This window comes from Micromys minutus (genome assembly GCF_963924665.1).
Source record: "Micromys minutus genome assembly, chromosome: X".
NCBI lineage: Eukaryota > Metazoa > Chordata > Mammalia > Rodentia > Muridae > Micromys > Micromys minutus.
Window position 1 is genome coordinate 73666860 of NC_137970.1, and position 17076 is coordinate 73683935.

At 37.3% G+C, this 17076-nt stretch overlaps 2 protein-coding genes across 2 annotated transcripts in view; both read right to left on the bottom strand.

The window, feature by feature from the left end:
• Positions 1-1183, bottom strand: part of NOX1 (NADPH oxidase 1) — a gene marked incomplete at both ends in the record, with an annotated part of 376148 nt that extends 374965 nt beyond the window's left edge. The window contains one exon of the mRNA XM_080910673.1: positions 1175-1183. Within this exon, the coding sequence (XP_080766799.1) occupies positions 1175-1178 (4 nt within the window). The remainder of the gene's footprint in view (positions 1-1174) is intronic.
• Positions 1184-3695: 2512 nt separating this feature from the next.
• Positions 3696-16604, bottom strand: TAF7L (TATA-box binding protein associated factor 7 like; the record flags this gene model as incomplete). Its single annotated transcript, XM_080911097.1, has 12 exons — positions 16492-16604; positions 15627-15705; positions 14858-14991; positions 13861-13990; positions 13592-13647; positions 11687-11728; positions 10871-10943; positions 10335-10430; positions 9726-9962; positions 9433-9545; positions 8104-8163; positions 3696-3740 (listed from the first exon to the last, which is right to left on the bottom strand). The coding sequence occupies exons 1-12, from the start codon at positions 16552-16554 to the stop codon at positions 3696-3698; spliced, it is 1128 nt and encodes a 375-aa protein (XP_080767223.1). The 5' UTR covers positions 16555-16604.
• Between the last annotated feature and the right edge of the window lie 472 nt (positions 16605-17076).

The following is a 17076-nucleotide window of genomic DNA, read 5'->3' on the forward strand; positions in this document are numbered from 1 at the left end:
ATAAAAGCCTGAGATAAAGGGGGCTAGGAACAAATGGGTTAACTTCAGTTGCCACTCACTGTGGTGCTTTTCCCATTTTATCCTTGAATTCTGCTTTGAAGAATAAATTTGTATTTGTTTACTTTGGTTCCTCTGGTTATTCTCTCCGGTCATGACATTCTGCCCTCTTCTAATATTTTGGGGTGGACAGTAAAGAGCATAGGTAAAGAAGCCACAGGAATACTGAGACACAGGCCACAGTTGCCTGGATTGGCGGCTCCTCAACTTTCCCCTTTCAAAAGGAAGAGCCTGCTTCACAGGAGAAGTAATGATTTCTAAGTTCTCTCATAGATCTAAGTTTTTTTTCTAGCAGCTGAAACAATATGAGAAAAATTAGGCTCACTGCTGTGAGAGTCCATGAAAGTGTATGTATTTAGTTAAGCTCTGTGCTTAATTCTGAGATTGTGGAGCTATATAGATGATAAATAGATTAAATAGATAGATAGATAAATAGATAGATAGATAGATAGATAGATAGATAGATAGATAGATAGATAGATAGGGATACATAGATATGGAAGGAGGAGGAGGGAGGGAGAGACAGAGAGTGAGAGAGAGAGAGAGGGAAGGAGGGAGGGAGGGAGGGGGGAGAAGGAGAGGGAGAGAGGCAGAGAGAGACAGAGAGAGGGGGGAGAATGAATATGTCCTCATGAACTGATGGTGATCATTTTACTTACCACCATTTCAAGCCAAAATAAAGTGCACCGATTTTTCTTTCCTTGCCAGTCCATAGCAATTTATTGTCCAGTACAAATGCAAATCACATCCATAGTTTAAAATTGGTAGCCTCCATAAATAGGAAGGTGAGTCAACAGTCTTGTAGTCATCATTACAAGTCACTTCATGTATTCTAGGAGTCACAAGGTGCTCCAGCAAGACCGGAGTCATCTCACCACTGAGCTTTACTTCATGGCCTGTGCAGATGGTGTGAGATTTCAGGGCACCCAGCACCAAGCACTTCTATAGAAATCCAGTATATAATGTTTTACAGACACATCAATCATGGATAGCTATATACTAGGCATGGCTAGCAGATACCCTATTAGAGACCACAGGACTATAATATCAGATAATTAGCAAGCTGTGGCAAAGAAAACTTCATAAGGTGTGTATACACATCTTAATATGTGTATACCCATGTTAAGGTTTGGAGAGTCGTGACAGCAAACACTTTGTGGTGAAAGCAGTGGTAGAGAAGTCTCCATTGGTGACACTGAGAAGTGTCAGTAGAGAGAAAAGTAGGGCACTCAAGATGTACACACTTATCTTTATCTGCTGCTGTATGACCACCTTCCCTGCCTCTCTACAGAGTTCTGGCTGCTCTCAAGTTACACTATTGGACAGAGACATCACTAAGGGTCTCTTCCATGTGTCACTCCTCAATGCCACCTGTGGAACATGTACCATCCTTACTGCCTCGGTGGTCTAGTGGTATGTTTTAGATGTTTCTGTCCCAGTCCTCTACCTTGGCTGACCTGGAAGGTCCATCTCCATTTCTTTTTTAAAAAGATTTATTTAGTTATTTTCTGTATGTAAGTACACTGTTGCTGTCTTCATGTGATTGCTGGGATTTGAACTCAGGACCTCTGGAAGAGTAGTTGGTACTCTTAACCACTGGGCCATCTCTCCAGCCCCTTCCCATCTCCGTTTTAAACTCAGCCTTTTGGCCTACCCCAACACAGAATTTGTTTTCCCCATTATCTTTCTCCTTCACATCTATTCGGTTCTAGGTTTCTAGAAAACAATTCTGTATCATCTTTGCTTTTAAGATTTTCTCATACTTATGCCTTAGCATTAGTGTAACTTTTTTGGACATGCTTATGTCCTTTGGTTCTACTTCTTTCTGTGAATTTCCCTTAGCATTCTGGCTGCCTTTGGCCTACTTTACCAGGCTCCACCTATATAGACTGATTTGCTCTTCTCTTCCCACCGCTTATTTTCATTCAGCACTAACCTCTCTTAGAGCAGTACTCACTTTTTCAGTTGGAACCAGACTGGGGTCTAGCTGATGACAAGATGGACACTCAGAGGTGACCTGCCTACAGGAGAAATAGTAGAGCTGCAACTGCAACCATGTGTTCATTTCTACTACATGAATATTGAATTCAAACAGTGGAGCTGCTCATATGTGTTTCTCTTTATCCTTTTGTTCTCCCAGTGTTATAGTTATAATGTGATGGTTTGCTTCTTTCAAAAGGACATAGGCTGTTTTGTAACCCAAGGACTCTTTTAATAGATTCTCTACTATTGATGGCATCTTGTGTCATTTCCTATCGGAAAGTGTTACACTGTGAATGTGTCCACCCAATATTTTTATACTTAAAACATTATCTACCTAATAGACCTACAATAACACGTGGAGCTTTTGAGTGGTGATTAGGTCAAGAATTTATAAGAGAGACCTGGAGGATTTTTTTTCTCCTTCTTCCATGTAAAGGTGCTTAGAACTCATGATCTATAAGTCAGGTTTTATGCCACCTGGAGTCAAACCACATCTGTTGATGCCTTAATATTACATTTCTCATCCTCCAGGAGTCAGAGCAATAAATTAATTTTACTTATTAAGAAAACTGTGGTATTTTTCCTATGATGGCCTAAATGGACCAAGGCAGGGTTTACTGTTGAGTTTAATATAGGTATGATTCTTCTAGAGCAATGGGGCTAGGAGGTTTAGCTTAGTGGCAGAGTACTTGCCTAGCAAGTACTTCCTAGGCCTTGAGTTTGATTACAAACACAGCCATTTGTTTAAAATAAACATTTTTCTTTAAAGCACACATGCAAGAATGCCATAATCACATAGCTTTAAAAATAAAAAAAAAAAACTTATGAAATCCAGACTTGTTAAAGTCTTCATAGGCATTACAGGAATCTAGGTTTACTGATCTTTTCTTATGTGAGTTACAATAGGAAGACTTAGAATAAGGGTAATATCTTTGCTCTAACTCTTCTTTCAGCTAAATAAAGAATAACAACCAGCTACAGCCGTCAGTACCTACTCATAGAGCCAAGAGAAGGAGGAAGAAAGCAGCCTTTAACCTGAGAAAGGCAGGGCACAACTTAGTAATTATTGCTGAGAGATAGGCATTTGAATAATTGTGACAGGACCCAACCCTTGTTAGAAATCAGAGGTGTTTTCATGTTTTTATTTTATTTTGAGACAGGGTCTTTTATATAGCCCGGCCTGGCCTTCAACTTGACATTCTGCTTCTGCCTTTTAAATTGCTGGAATTACCAGCTGACAAGTTGATTATTTTCAATACTGTAAGAATACTTAAAACACGGTTTGAAAAGCTAACTTATGTAAAACACATGTGCATCTTTCTAGGCTAAACAATCTAATCTTTTACAAAGATGGCTGAACTATCTCGTGGTACCATAGAGTTAAAGATTAAAAGAAATACATGTAATCTCAAATTGACAAAGAGAAACAACATCCCATGTTTAGTGAGGTCTCTAAATCTAATAAGCATTTATATAAATCCTTCTACATATGTCTCCTATGTAACTATGATCCTTAAATTTACTTTAACTAGTGAAAAATACTCAACAGATAACAATTGGTCAGGATAAAGTAACTAGAGGGACAGAAATATGTGGTTCCACCCAGTCTTCATCTGGAAGGTGAATCCACTCTGTGTGCTAGGCTGAGGCCTTCCTTACTCCTTCAGGAAATATTTCAGTTGTTCCTGAAGGTGATAAATCTGTAAGGAGAGAGAGGCAGAGAAGCATCATAAAAGCTGTGTGAGGTTTGTTTGTTTGTTTTTCTGGTATTCCAGATTTTATTTCTTAAAAATATCCTTCATTACAATTTCAGAAGTATGACAAAGTTCTTTCCTTACCATTTCAAAGCATGTACAAACCCACTTGAAGAATATTTAAAAGGTTAAAAAATAACATCCATGAGCATTTGTGTGACTTTTGAGATATAATACTCCACTAGTCTGTTTCAAGGTTATTAAGGCTGCCTAACTCATCCACATTTGCAGCTTAATTCCTCCACTTCAAATCAAACTATCCAAAAAATTGATAGTTCAACAAAGGAAAAACCTGCTACTGACTAGTATTCCTGTCTGAACTCCAAAATTTTCAACTTTTGATGGTGCTGAATCTCAGTGGTCCTTGAGTTGGGTTCCCACATGTTCTGCTGTTATTGTTTAACTCTTTTTGTAAGCATAAATCTAAATGTTCTTTGAGCAGAACATATTATTAATATGAGTGAGGCCTCCAATATTAAAAATCCCTGGTTCATACAAAGTTGAATTTTCAATGACAATGTCCCAAATCTGAAAATAGTTTAAGAAGGTAAAGGATTCTAGTCGGAGTGACCAGTCCCTAGATACAACTCATAAGTATAGGATTGCAGTTCATCCATAGAATGTGTTACCTTTTGACATGTAGCCAGAATTCAAAAAACTCTCCAACAACAACAAAAACAACCATAAACTGACAAAGGAAAAACCCCCAATTTCTCAGCATGATGGAATTCCTTACTGTTTCATATCATAAACCAGAGGAAAACAGGAAACAGGGTATCTACAATCTTAAAATGTATCACTTCATATAGTATTTATTTATAGAGACCAAAAGCAACTGTTACTTGGCATTGTAGTGTTTCAGTGTGATTCAAGCACAGTGCTGTGGTCATAATGTCTTTTAGTGGACCAGACTTATAAAGGGAAGCTTAAAATTGAATATGCTGAAAAACTGAATACATTTGCTATTAAGAATCTGGGCTTCTATGAAAAACATACAGAGGTCATAACTCGTGATAAACAGAAAAAAGTTAATATCATTGTAGTCAGTTTGTAAAAGTCAGATGATAAAACAAGTGGAATAGTCTTTTCTCAAAATGAACTTACACTAAGTTTTTTAATAAAATTTTTGTGATTTTAATTACATCATTAACTCCCTTCCCTTTCCTCCTCCTAGACCCCTCCCATGTAACACATGTACACACAAATATACACATTCCTAAATATATAAGTGCAACTGCTCTTGCTTATATATTACTTACATGTGTTTTCAGAGCTGACCATTTAGTACTAAGACAATCAAATTAGTTGTCTGTATTTCTGTTTCTAGGGTTGAAGCCTGTGATCCTTTACTGAAAGCTCTTTTTGAGGGGAGGCTGTTTTGGTTTTTGTTTTATGTGTGGGTAGGGGATGCACACAAGCCGTGGCAAACATTTGGAAGGGAGAGGACAACGTGCTGGAGTCCCTTCTCTCCTTCCACCATGTGGTTCCTACAGGAGTCAAACACAGGCTCTCAGGCTCGGTAAGGAGTTCCTTTAGAAGCTGAACCATCTTGCTTCAAAATTGTTATTAGAATACATTAATTATTACATACAAGTTGGTTTTACTACAGTATTTTCATAATGTACGTTATATATTTGTGCCAACCTTTCTCATTGCCCTTCTCCCACTCCTCCATATTCCCTAGTTAATGTCCCAATTCCCAACTAGCACGGCTTCTATTTTCACATCTTTTTGAGTCAATGGGTTTCATTGGGGTTGTTTACAGTAGCATGTGTACCTCTGCCATCTAATATTATCTACATAGAAATCCTCAGCGATGGGTGAGACCCTTGCATGACAAGCTATTGATAGGCCCAATCTGGTGCAGGTGGTCAAGGCTACTGTGACTTCAAAATGACAACTGTGCCACTGCCTAGAAGTCGGTATCCTATCCCAGCAGCACCACCCGGTTTCCCTCTGGCTATCGCATTCTTTTTGTCCCTTCTTCCATGATGCCTCCAGAGTCCTAGGGAAGGTGCTATATATGGTTGGCCATTCTATAGTAATTTCTTCTCTAGACTTTGTCCAGTTCATGAGACTCTGTCATCACCACTGACTGATGACTAATGCTGCAATCATCACTGCTGCTAAGACCCAATTGTATTTGTTGCTCCTTACTGGGTTACAAGACATTTAGCAACTCAGAGTCCTGACCAATCAGCATCTTACTACATTCTACTACTGGGCTAGTCAGTCACCTAGCAAAGAGAACACTCCTCAAAAAGGCCAATTCACCTAAGGATATGTTAAGAAAGGGAGGAATCATTGTCCCCTTAATGAAATATGCTTGTACCTAGCACAACCTTACTCAACCCAAACACATAATGTAGTCGCTTACAGAGCTACTGCCATGCAACATGGCGAACCCTGTTTACTTTTCTGAGCTCTAATTCAAAGTGTAACCTTTCCTTTTCCTTCTATTTTTTTTTTCTAAAATGCTAGAAACCTGAGTATGCCTTCTCTGACACTCTGGGCTTTCTTTCCTCTGAAGACATGTCTCAGCCTTTTCTACAGTTGCTTGGTTTTTAGTTCTGTTATAAATTTTCCACTAGTTCCTCGGTACTTCTCATGAGTTCCTTTCCAGAATTTATATATTTAAAAAAAAAACTTTGGTGGCTCATTATGACCTATACCAAAACTTTAAAGTCTAATTTCTAATTTATTTCTTGTTGTTATATATCTGTTGTACATAGTGCTGGGTTTCGTGAAAACATCTTTCAAGTATACCACGGACTTTCCTTATATTTACTGCCTCATACATTCCCCTATCTCCCCTGCCCTTTGGTCCTGTCCCCAAAATTGGATCTCTTTCACTTGCACTCACCACCTCTGAGCTATTGTGCATACTACAGTTCCCCATCTCCTTCCTAACACCCTGCATCTAGTTTAAGGTCCCACTCAAATGCTAGTTTTTCCAAAAATCCTTCCTAATTCTCACAGAGAATAATGAGCCCTCATTCCTTTAAATCTGTAGTACTGGGTTTCCTTCCCTAGTAGTACTGGGTTTCCGTCTTCCTCCTCTCCAGTGAGAGGGAAGGGAAGCAACATGCAGGACAGTAGTGCAGGCACAGGTATGCTGATGTGTATGTATGTGTGTGTAAACTTCATAAGAAGCTCATTATTCTGAACCCTAAAACACCTTTTAAACTCTTAGCTTAAATTGGGCACCAAATACATCTTTACTGAGTAAGGTTTACAGCTACATTTCTGTGGGAGAAATGGCAGTTCTCAATACTAACTAGTGAGCATGGATGAAAGCAGTTGTTTAGTGGGTGCCAACATCATCTCGGAACTGTAACTGGTTATCTGGTTTGCTGAGAAGGAAGACACAAAATATAAGAGTGCCTATGACCTTGTAGAAATAGGGACAATGAACAGGACCTGTACTGTAGGAGCCTAAAGCTATAACCATCCTCATAACATAAACTTCAGTCTCTTTAAAGTTGTTGCCTGCACTGCCCTATGATGGGGATTGTGTGGACTATATATATAGCTTTGTGAAGTTAGCTTATTTCACATTTCTTCCTTCTCTTCCTATTTTTAACTCTTCTGTGGCTTTAACAGTCATCCAAGTTAGAAACCTGGCATATCTCCTTTAAAAGTTTGTTTTCCTCCATCGCCCTGTAACTGACCTAAGTCACTCTCAGTGCTTTCAAATACATCCTCTCATATGTAAATGGTAACAGCATGCTCAAAGAGTAGAAAAAAGTCAAATGTCTAGCAACAGAAAAAGTAGTTAAGTAAAATGTGGCTTGTAAGTTCTTCTGAATCAACTTTTAGGTCTGGTGTGGCCTGGGACCTTGTGAAATATATCAAAAGTTAATTAAAACTGTCTCAAGCTTAGACCAGCTATATGACTCAAAAGTTAAAAGTGTTTGTTACAGAAGCCTGAAAACTTGAGTTTGAGTTTAGGACCATATGATGCATCATTTCTGCCAGTTGTCCTGTGACCTTAAAATACACACATGTGCACACACGTGTAGTAAATTTTTAAAATAAAAGCTTAAGCTAGATCTGATGCTCCTCCTTCATACTCAGCAGGGCGTTCCTTAAATACACTTAAGACTAAACCCACCTTTCCTACCCTACCCTACGTGTCGCTCCACAGGTATCCAATAACTGCTGAATAAACGGACTTTCCAAAAGATCTTTATCGACCCTGCTCTCTCACTCAGAACATACTGTTCTTGTGAGACACACAGTCTGAAATTAGATTAGAGGTAGGTGAGTTCTTCATAGCAAAATACTTATTTAAAAATATCCTTCTTACCTGATCACACTTCTCTTTCTCCATTATGTTAAGCTTCTCCAAAACATTCTGGAAATGTCTCTGAAAAAAAAAAATGTATCAGTGATGAAAGATGTATCTCAGGGGAAGAGAGAACCACAAGACACAGTTTGTCACATATTTGATAACAAAGCTGTTGACTATAGGAAGTGCATTCTTTTTAGAAAAGCTGGAACATAAAACTACCCCCTAATTACCATGCAATCCTAAATTATCTTTTGTACTCTCTAAACCATGCTTTCTTGTCTTATAATAAATGGGTAAAATGTTTACATGCCATGTCTTTCCTAGTGTTGTACAAATCCTTTGGTTATGACTTACTAAAGAAGCAAACCTGGAATCTAGTGTAGATTCCTCTCCCATTTCTCCTCCCTAGAACGGAACCTTAGTACTCCTAACACAATACCACATATCTGTAAACCACGAGTACACTACAATAGTACCAAATATCTGAATCTTTCCAAATGTGCCCATAGATACTATCTTTGGCTCTTCTAAAAGACTACAACCAAGACGGGAGCAGTGCTGTGTCAAGCTGTTTTCTTTTGACAACTGCTGCTCCACACCAAAAAGAAATCTAACACAGGATTCTCTTACTGCTTTAGAATCACCTTACTATGAAGATGGAATCAAATGTGACATACCACCATATTTTCCTTTCAGTGAAACCCTAAAAAATGTATCCATAAAAATAAAATATTTTGCTTCTGTTTCAGCCCACATGAGAAAAATTTTAATTAATTTGGATCTTTTTGCTGAAACAAACATATTTTGGTATACACAACAGGTTTAGTCTATATACTGCCAATTACTGTGGTTCTTCTTGAAGTTTTAATTCTATTTTCTCTTATCTTGGGGAGGGAGATACAAGGTCTTACTGTGTAGCTGTAGCTAATCTGGAACTCGTTATATAGGCAAGGCTGGTCTCAAATTCAGAGATCCACTTGCCTCTGCTTTCCAAATACTAAGAATAAAAGACATGCACCACAACACCCAGCTAGCTTGAATTTGTTATAAAGTGAGAATGGTGAAATATCTGTGTTTCAGAAACCATAATACATAACCCTTGCACGCACTGTTTGTGTAGTTACTGTTCAGTATTGGCTGTTATCTCCGATCACCTGGTCCCATTTCTCCCTTAAAATTGCTTCAATTTTTAAAATTACCCAGATAAGATAGAACAGGAATGTTTTAGACATTTCTCAGAAGTTGTTTAGGCTCATGAATGAGCCACACAGTGACAGCATGAGTGAAAACACAGATGCGCCTGTGAAGGACGACATCAGACTGTCTGAGCTGAAAATTACTTACCTTGAGGGTAAAGTTTTCCACATTCCTAAGGAGTTCCTTTTGTCGCTGGGCTTTTTTATAAATCTGGTGGAGCCTATTTTCTTTGATATGAATCAGTTTCTGAATTGTTATGACTAAAAAAGGTAGAGGAAGATTTTTGTACATAAATATAGCTTTAAATAATAATCATCATCATTGGATCAAGTCCATGGACCTTAAACCTAAGCATTGTACATAATGCATGTCCCAAGTTAGCATATTATAATATTGCCACCCAACCCTATCCAGTTCCTCTGTCTTTTCCTCTGACTTACCAACTGAACCATAATCTTGGTCTTTTTCATGGAGGCTAGATTGAATAAATTTGGCTTGCAGCTCCTTTTCTAACTCCTCTTCAGAACTATCTGACTCCTCCTCTTTTTCTTCATTTTCATCGTCTTCATCATCATCCTCTTGATCATCATCATCCTCATCCTCAACTCTGTTCTTATCTTCCACATCATTACTGTTGCTGCCAGAATCAGCCATCACCTCCCGAAGCACATCATATTCTATTGATTTTAAATAAGGGAACATTGAACTGATCTGAAATTTTGCAAATGACCATAACCTTATATCTTCACATTCACTGGGCAACCAGTGAACTTTATAATATTTTTTTCCTATAGAAAGATCATTCCCTTTGTAAAATAAGGACAAGGAATATGAAACAGTCATCCATGTATTCAAGATACCTAGAGAATCTAAGGACTCATAGGAAATTGAATACTAGGGCATACAGGAGATTAGAATTTCAACCTAAAACCCTAGAAGCACAGGAGGACCAATAAAGGTGAAGGACAAAGGTATCTTTTGTGAATGGATCTTTCACACAGTTAACACTTGCCCTATCTGAGGCTCCTCTTCTGTTTTCAATAAATTACCTGATGAACCACGCATCTTTGAGGTTCCGGAAATGGTTGGGATGCACGCTTGATTTTCTACTTCCTTGGCATCATCATCAGCGACGACTTCCCAGCCTGAGAGGATAGCAGTCAAGGAAAAAGCAGAAGGGAGAGAGAGAACAGTAGAAAGGGAAGTGCTCTTCAACTAAAAGTATTCTCAATATTTAATTTAGGCCAAGTTTGGATCATTGTTGCTGCATTCCTAGTGTGGAGAACTGACTTATATTAAGTTACATAAATAAACTTTGGTTGTCTTGATTTACCGTTTCTAGCTAGAAAATCACATTTCAAAAATCTTACGTTACACACAGCAAAACTGATGCTCAATCGCTTGAAGTAAGGACTACTCATGTATGCTAAGTGGAACAGGGTTTACCTGGAACGCATAAGAAGGCTCTGAATTTGATCCCCAACATCACAAACAAAAGCAAAATCACCAAGCAGAGGTGTAATGTGTAAGCACATTTACACGTGATGAAACAGATTATAAGAAAAGTATTTGCTCTAAAGGATACGGACACTGACAGCTTCAGCATCTGAGCACAGCAGTCTCTTCACTTCTTTTTCCACACTTGGAGACTGAGTGTACTGAAGGAAAGTAGAGGAGAAAATACCAGTAATGTCATTTAGCACACTGTTTTACATAAATCCCTTTTCCCTGTATATATTTGAATTAAAAAGATTGGGACTTGTTTGATGCTTATCCAATTCAAATCCTGCTTAAATAGTGCTATTCTAGCTTGTTGTTGTTGTTGTTTTTGTAGAGTGAGTATTTTTCACAATTAAATAACTTGAGATGTCTAATCTTATCTTTCTACAATTCTGTGGAAAAGATTCCAAGCACTTATGTTTTATTGTTTACCTTGACTCATATTAGAAAAGAGCAATAATTCAATGTTAGTTACTTATAAATGATTTGGTTTAAAATCCAAACTCCCAGACTTCCTTGTCCCATCTTTATTATTAAAATGTTCCTACAAAAACTAGATTCTATCTATATGTTCTCCCTTGGATACAATTTTAAGCAGTTACTCTACAACAATTAATTCATTATGACACAAATATAAAACAAAGCTTTTGATGACATATCCCATCAGTTCAACCAATTGTTGGTTAATTGAATCCTGAACTCCACGGCATAGCTTTTAAAATGAAAATAAGGGTGAAAAAGCACTCTGTGATTCATGGTATCAGTAGCAAGACTGTTTCTCTTTGTACCTAGAAGTTATTGCTGAACATTAAAGTATTACTCAATGAAAAATATCCTGCAAATGTATATGTTTGTATATCATATTAAAGTAAACAACAAAGATTATAACCAAATGCTGTACCTCACTAAAGTTGATTTCATCCATTTGTTTGACATCTGGGAGCTATGTAGTAAAGCACAACAAAGAACAATGTTATATTCTGATTGTTCTATTAAATCAAGCTTAAAGCGCTCTACAACTATATTTAACTACTTTATTTAGTAGACAATAAATTTCACTCACTGACAACTTATTAATCCAAAGTTAACATATAAGTTAGAAAAGTTGATCTACAAATTTAACACACATTCTTTCAGAATTCTAGCAAGGTTTTCTGTCTACATATACAAGTTTACTCTAAATTCATATGGAAGGATACACATTCTATAGTGTTTAAAACAATATTGAAGCAAAATGAAGTGGTAGCAATCAACCTTCCAATATCAAGACTTACCACATTACAGTGTCCGTGGAGAATTTGATGCATGGGTTAGTGGAAAAGAATAAGGAACCAGTAAGCGATATCATACATATGTTCCAAGGAAGAGGTGGAAGAGGAGAGGGAAATGGTAGAAGAACAGGGGGAGAATCTTGAATTAAAACCCAAGCTCTTCTAAAACTGAAATATGGATTGTAGGCATAAATATAAGTTTTAAAACACTTAAAAATGAATGAGAAAATCTTTAGAACCTAGGATAAACAAAGACTCCAGACCGAATGCAGGTAGAGGAGGTGGAGAATTTGGACCACTCATATTATTGGCAAGAATATAAAACTATATTTCCTCTGAAAACAGTATGGTAGTTTCCCATAAACTAAAAGTGCTTGTGGCTAGTGAAGTGGCTCAGCATTAAGATGACCTGTTTTTGATACTTAGAATGGATTCTCAAAAGGTGTTCTCTGATACCCATTTCTCTCTCTCTCTCTCCCTCTCTCTCCCTCTCTCTCCCTCCCTCCCTCCCTCCCTCCCTCTCTCTCTCTCTCTCTCTCTCTCTCTCTCTCACACACACACACACACACACACACACACACAAAGTCAATCAATCTAGCCATGTAGTAAGGCTGCATAAAACTAAACACATGTACAAATACATAAGTATAAGGAGATGAGAAATTGCCTTAAGATGTGTGAATTGCAATGATGACCATTTCATTTGTGATATTGTTCTATAGCTTTGCAAAATGCTACAAATGGGTAAAATGTGAAAAGAATACACAGAAAACATCTGCATATGAATATCTGATTATTTCAATGTTTTTCATTTAATTTTCAGATGAATACAAGGTATAGTACTCTTCCTATAGCTCACCTGATGTAAGGTTAGGGATTTAAGCAGAATCCCTACTTTATCAATTCTAGATGGTTTCAATTTAATCTCTCCCACCCCTCTCTCTATCTCTATCTATCTATCTTATCTACCTCTATCTCTCCCCCCAAAAATCTCACTATGTATCCCTGGCTATCCTGATACTAGCAATGTAGCCCAAGATGTCTTCCAACTAATGGCAGTCCTCTTGCTTCAGGTTCCCAAATGCTGAGATTATAGGAGATTACAGGTTTGAACCAACATACCTGGCTTTAAATCTGTAGGAGTTGAAAACTGAAAGCATGATCTAAAATGTCAAGTTCATGATTCTTTCTAAACCCCTAACAATGAACCTGTAACCTAAAGAACTGGGTCTGTTTTATTCACTGCTCATGTCTCAACTGCTAGCTCATAATGCTGTGGATTGCACATATTTTTAAATTTTTTTTACATTTTGAAACATAGTCAAAATAGAAATATCCCTGTACTGCCTTAAACTCACAATCTCCTCCTTTAGCTCACAAGTGCTGAAACTGCAGGTAGGTTCCACCACATCTGGTGGAATTATTTATTAAACATATAAATGAATCAGTAAATTCCCAACCAATTTTTCTCCTTTTTCAATCTTATAGTCCTCCTCTAATCCACCATGCAGAAATGTACATTGCATGATACTAACCTTTTTTGTTGTCTTCCGGAACCTTTTCTTTCTGACGTTCTTAAGTGGTGGAGTAACTAAAATAAAGACATGATAAAACATACCATATAACTGAAGACTGACATATATCTACACAAATTCAGTAAATGACTATGTCATGCTTGTAGAAAGACTTATTTCTTTGAAAATAAGAGGTTAATGAACCAGGTAAAAGGTCCCTGGTTCATAGGGACCTGCAATGCGAGAGATCAATGTAGTCAGCCAGAATGAGCCATGGACTGGTGACTTACTGCCGTGCTTCCAGTTATATTTTTTTTTCTCTGCCTTCCCTTGAACATTTCGAGTTACAGTAGGACCAATAGAGATAACTGGTTCTTCAGGAGAAGAATGAGGCTCACCTTCAGGACTGCATACAAGCATCTACATTGAGCAAAGATAAAGAATTTGGTTATTGCCCAGATGTTGGTTTATAATACATTGTGCTCATACCATCATAAATCTGGAGCAAGGAGGACCCCTAGAATTTCCCAAAAACAAGTACTATGCAATATACATTCAGATTCTCTCTAATATATCCCTTTCCCATCCTCTCCTCCTTCCTGCGCCCCCTTCTCTCCCTCTCTCCCTTCAGCATGATATATACATTCGACTTTTACCTAGTGTTTACCACTGCAGAAGGCATAGTATGAAATGCATACATTTTAGCATTTGAATTAGAGAGGAAATCAGAGAGCACCAGCAGAGAACCGATTTTTCTTCAGCGTTAACATACTGCTTTAGTAGAAAGTGCAGAAAAAGACCTTAGCCATTCCTATTTTTAAATGAATGAAAGTCATTATAAATGGCAAACATGGAGCAGGAGTCTGTAAAAGAAATGCAAAGTTAAGTAACAGATACCAAACCAAAGCACTTATCATGTAGTAGGAATAGTGGCAGAGAGACTTAAGATTTCCACAAAAGCTATGAGAAGATTAAGAAATCAACCCAGTGGAGGTAATATAGCATAATGGCAGGTAGAGAACTTGCCTTAGCTTGCATGAGCACAAAAAGCAAAGCAAAACAATATTTTGTGGATCTCGGGATATCGCTCAGTTGGTAGAGTGCTTATCTAGCATGCACAAAGCCCTAAGATCCTCAGTACAACCTAAGAGTGCAGAAAGGCATGCACGTAAGCCCCGCATTTGGTAGTTGAAGACAAAATAATTAGAAGCTTAAAGTCATACTCAACTACATACTGAGTTTAAGGCTAGCCTGAGATATATGAGATCATATCTCACAAAGTCATACCTGAGAAATATCCGCCGTCTTATAAAACGTTTTCCTATCAACAGTTTTCAGGCTTCCGATAACACAAGGCAAATTAACCAGCTTAGCGGGCAGTGAAACATCTTCTACTTGAACAACTGCATGGTGTCCATCAGCTAAAAAAATGTAAAAAAAAAATACTGACATCTGGTGGGTTCTTTGATCTCCAAGAATTTGAAGGCAGTTTCTTCAATGAAACTTACTATTGCTTTAAAGGCTACAAATCAATATTCAATTAGTAACTTCTAAAAAACATAGCTTGTTTTTCCACATTGTATGTTATTAGTTAAGAAGTAAATTTCTTTCAAATGGTAGCAAAGGTTAGAAAGACAGCAACTGTTTTCTTGTCATCACCAAAAGTAAATTTCACTCATTTAAATACATTCCATAAAAAATAGCCTCTTCTAGCCTCAACAGCAGAAGATGCACCTCGTCCACTGTAACTTGATAAGCCAAGGTGAGCTGAGATCTGTGGGAGGCCTCCCTTGTCTGAGGAGAAAGGGGGAGGGGATGGGGAGAGAAAGGGACTGGAAGGAGAGGGGGAGAAAGGAAACTAATATGGATGTAAAGTAAATAAATTAATTTTTAAAAAAGTTTTCACTTTTATCATTGGATTTGTATGTTGTCTAAAGATTGGAATGATAACACTCTATTCTTTTTCAGAACTCTAATGCCTAGTACAGTGTCTGGCATATAGCAATCTGTAGCAAATTACTGTTTAATATATTGTGAACTAATATTAACTACTTACAAGAAAGGTCAATTTTTAGTTTATCCTTTGTGGTGGTATTCCTAGAATGTATAATTTTCCTGACAGCATAAGCTTGTTCCTAAAAGGAAGGTAAATTGAAAATCAGAAAGACTGTAAGTGATAGCTAACAAAATAGACATTTCAAGGCAAGTCTTCCCTTACAAAAGAACCTTACATTTCCAAAATATTAATTATGCTATGAACTATGAAAGGCCATGCATTGTGTCAGTCAAGCTCGATTCAGTCAATTCAAATTTAACATTATCTTATGGGAAGTACAGTTGGTTCTTTCTCCCAGCTTTCCAGTTCTACTTCTCACTGCTAGCCCTCCACTGGAAAGGCTTGGCTACGCTTTACTACCTATACTAATTAAATGGCATTGAACAGTAACTTCCTGGCCATCTCTACCATAGCCTCATAAATGAAATAATACTGAAACATGGTTATCAATGGGAAAAGAGGCTCAAGCATAATATGGAAATGAGTTTGATAACCTTGCTTAGTAATGAATTTGCAGGTGACATAGTGGTAATCCCTCTAACCACCTCTTCTGAGATGACAGAGTTTTAGAACAGTCTTACCTTGGCTGCCCAGAAAATTGGCTGTCAATGTTTATAGTAAGTGACTGGATGATCCATAATTGTCATACTTGTTTTGACAGGGAATTAACCCACATGACTGATGTATATACAGGAAGAAAGAAATATTGTGAGAAGAACATGCACTATAATAGGACTGCTTGATAGGCTATGACCTATGGGAAGCAAATGTTCTGATCTTTTATAGCCTGAAACACAAACGTTATCTACACAGAACTACACTTTTGCACTGAAGAGATGTGTTCTGAGATATAACAGTTACTTACCGGAGGCAGACGCAATATAAACTGTTCCTCAATCTCATGAGATTCATCATGCTTTATACTCATGGCTTGTTTTTGAGTTCATAAAAACACAAACAAACAGAAGGTTATTAAAAACTCTTGCTCACTCTGCTAATCATCTCTGGTAGTACTGATTATACTATAAAATCTTACCCATGATTCTCACTGAAAAAATGTGCATATAGTTTAGTAATACTTTATTTGGCATCTTGTCTTCTAAAAGTTATCATTTCTAAAGTCAATCCAAATTGCACACGATATTATTTGATGAACAAATAACAAAGCTATTGTGAAATGACTGTCATATAAAATAGTAAATTTCAACAAACTATATGGCCTCTGAACTTATATGTAGATACACTGATTTGAAGCGGAAAAAAAAGGTTTAATTTTCAATATTTAAGTCATTCAAATAGACCAACAGTAGTAATTAGGCAGACCATGGGATAGCAAGATGCTTTTTTATGGCTCAACTGCAATGGTTCAGCACTTCCTTGAGAGAAAGTTAGGAGTCTCATGCTTATATATCCAGACCATGTACACTAGCTTCATGGAATAAATTCCTTG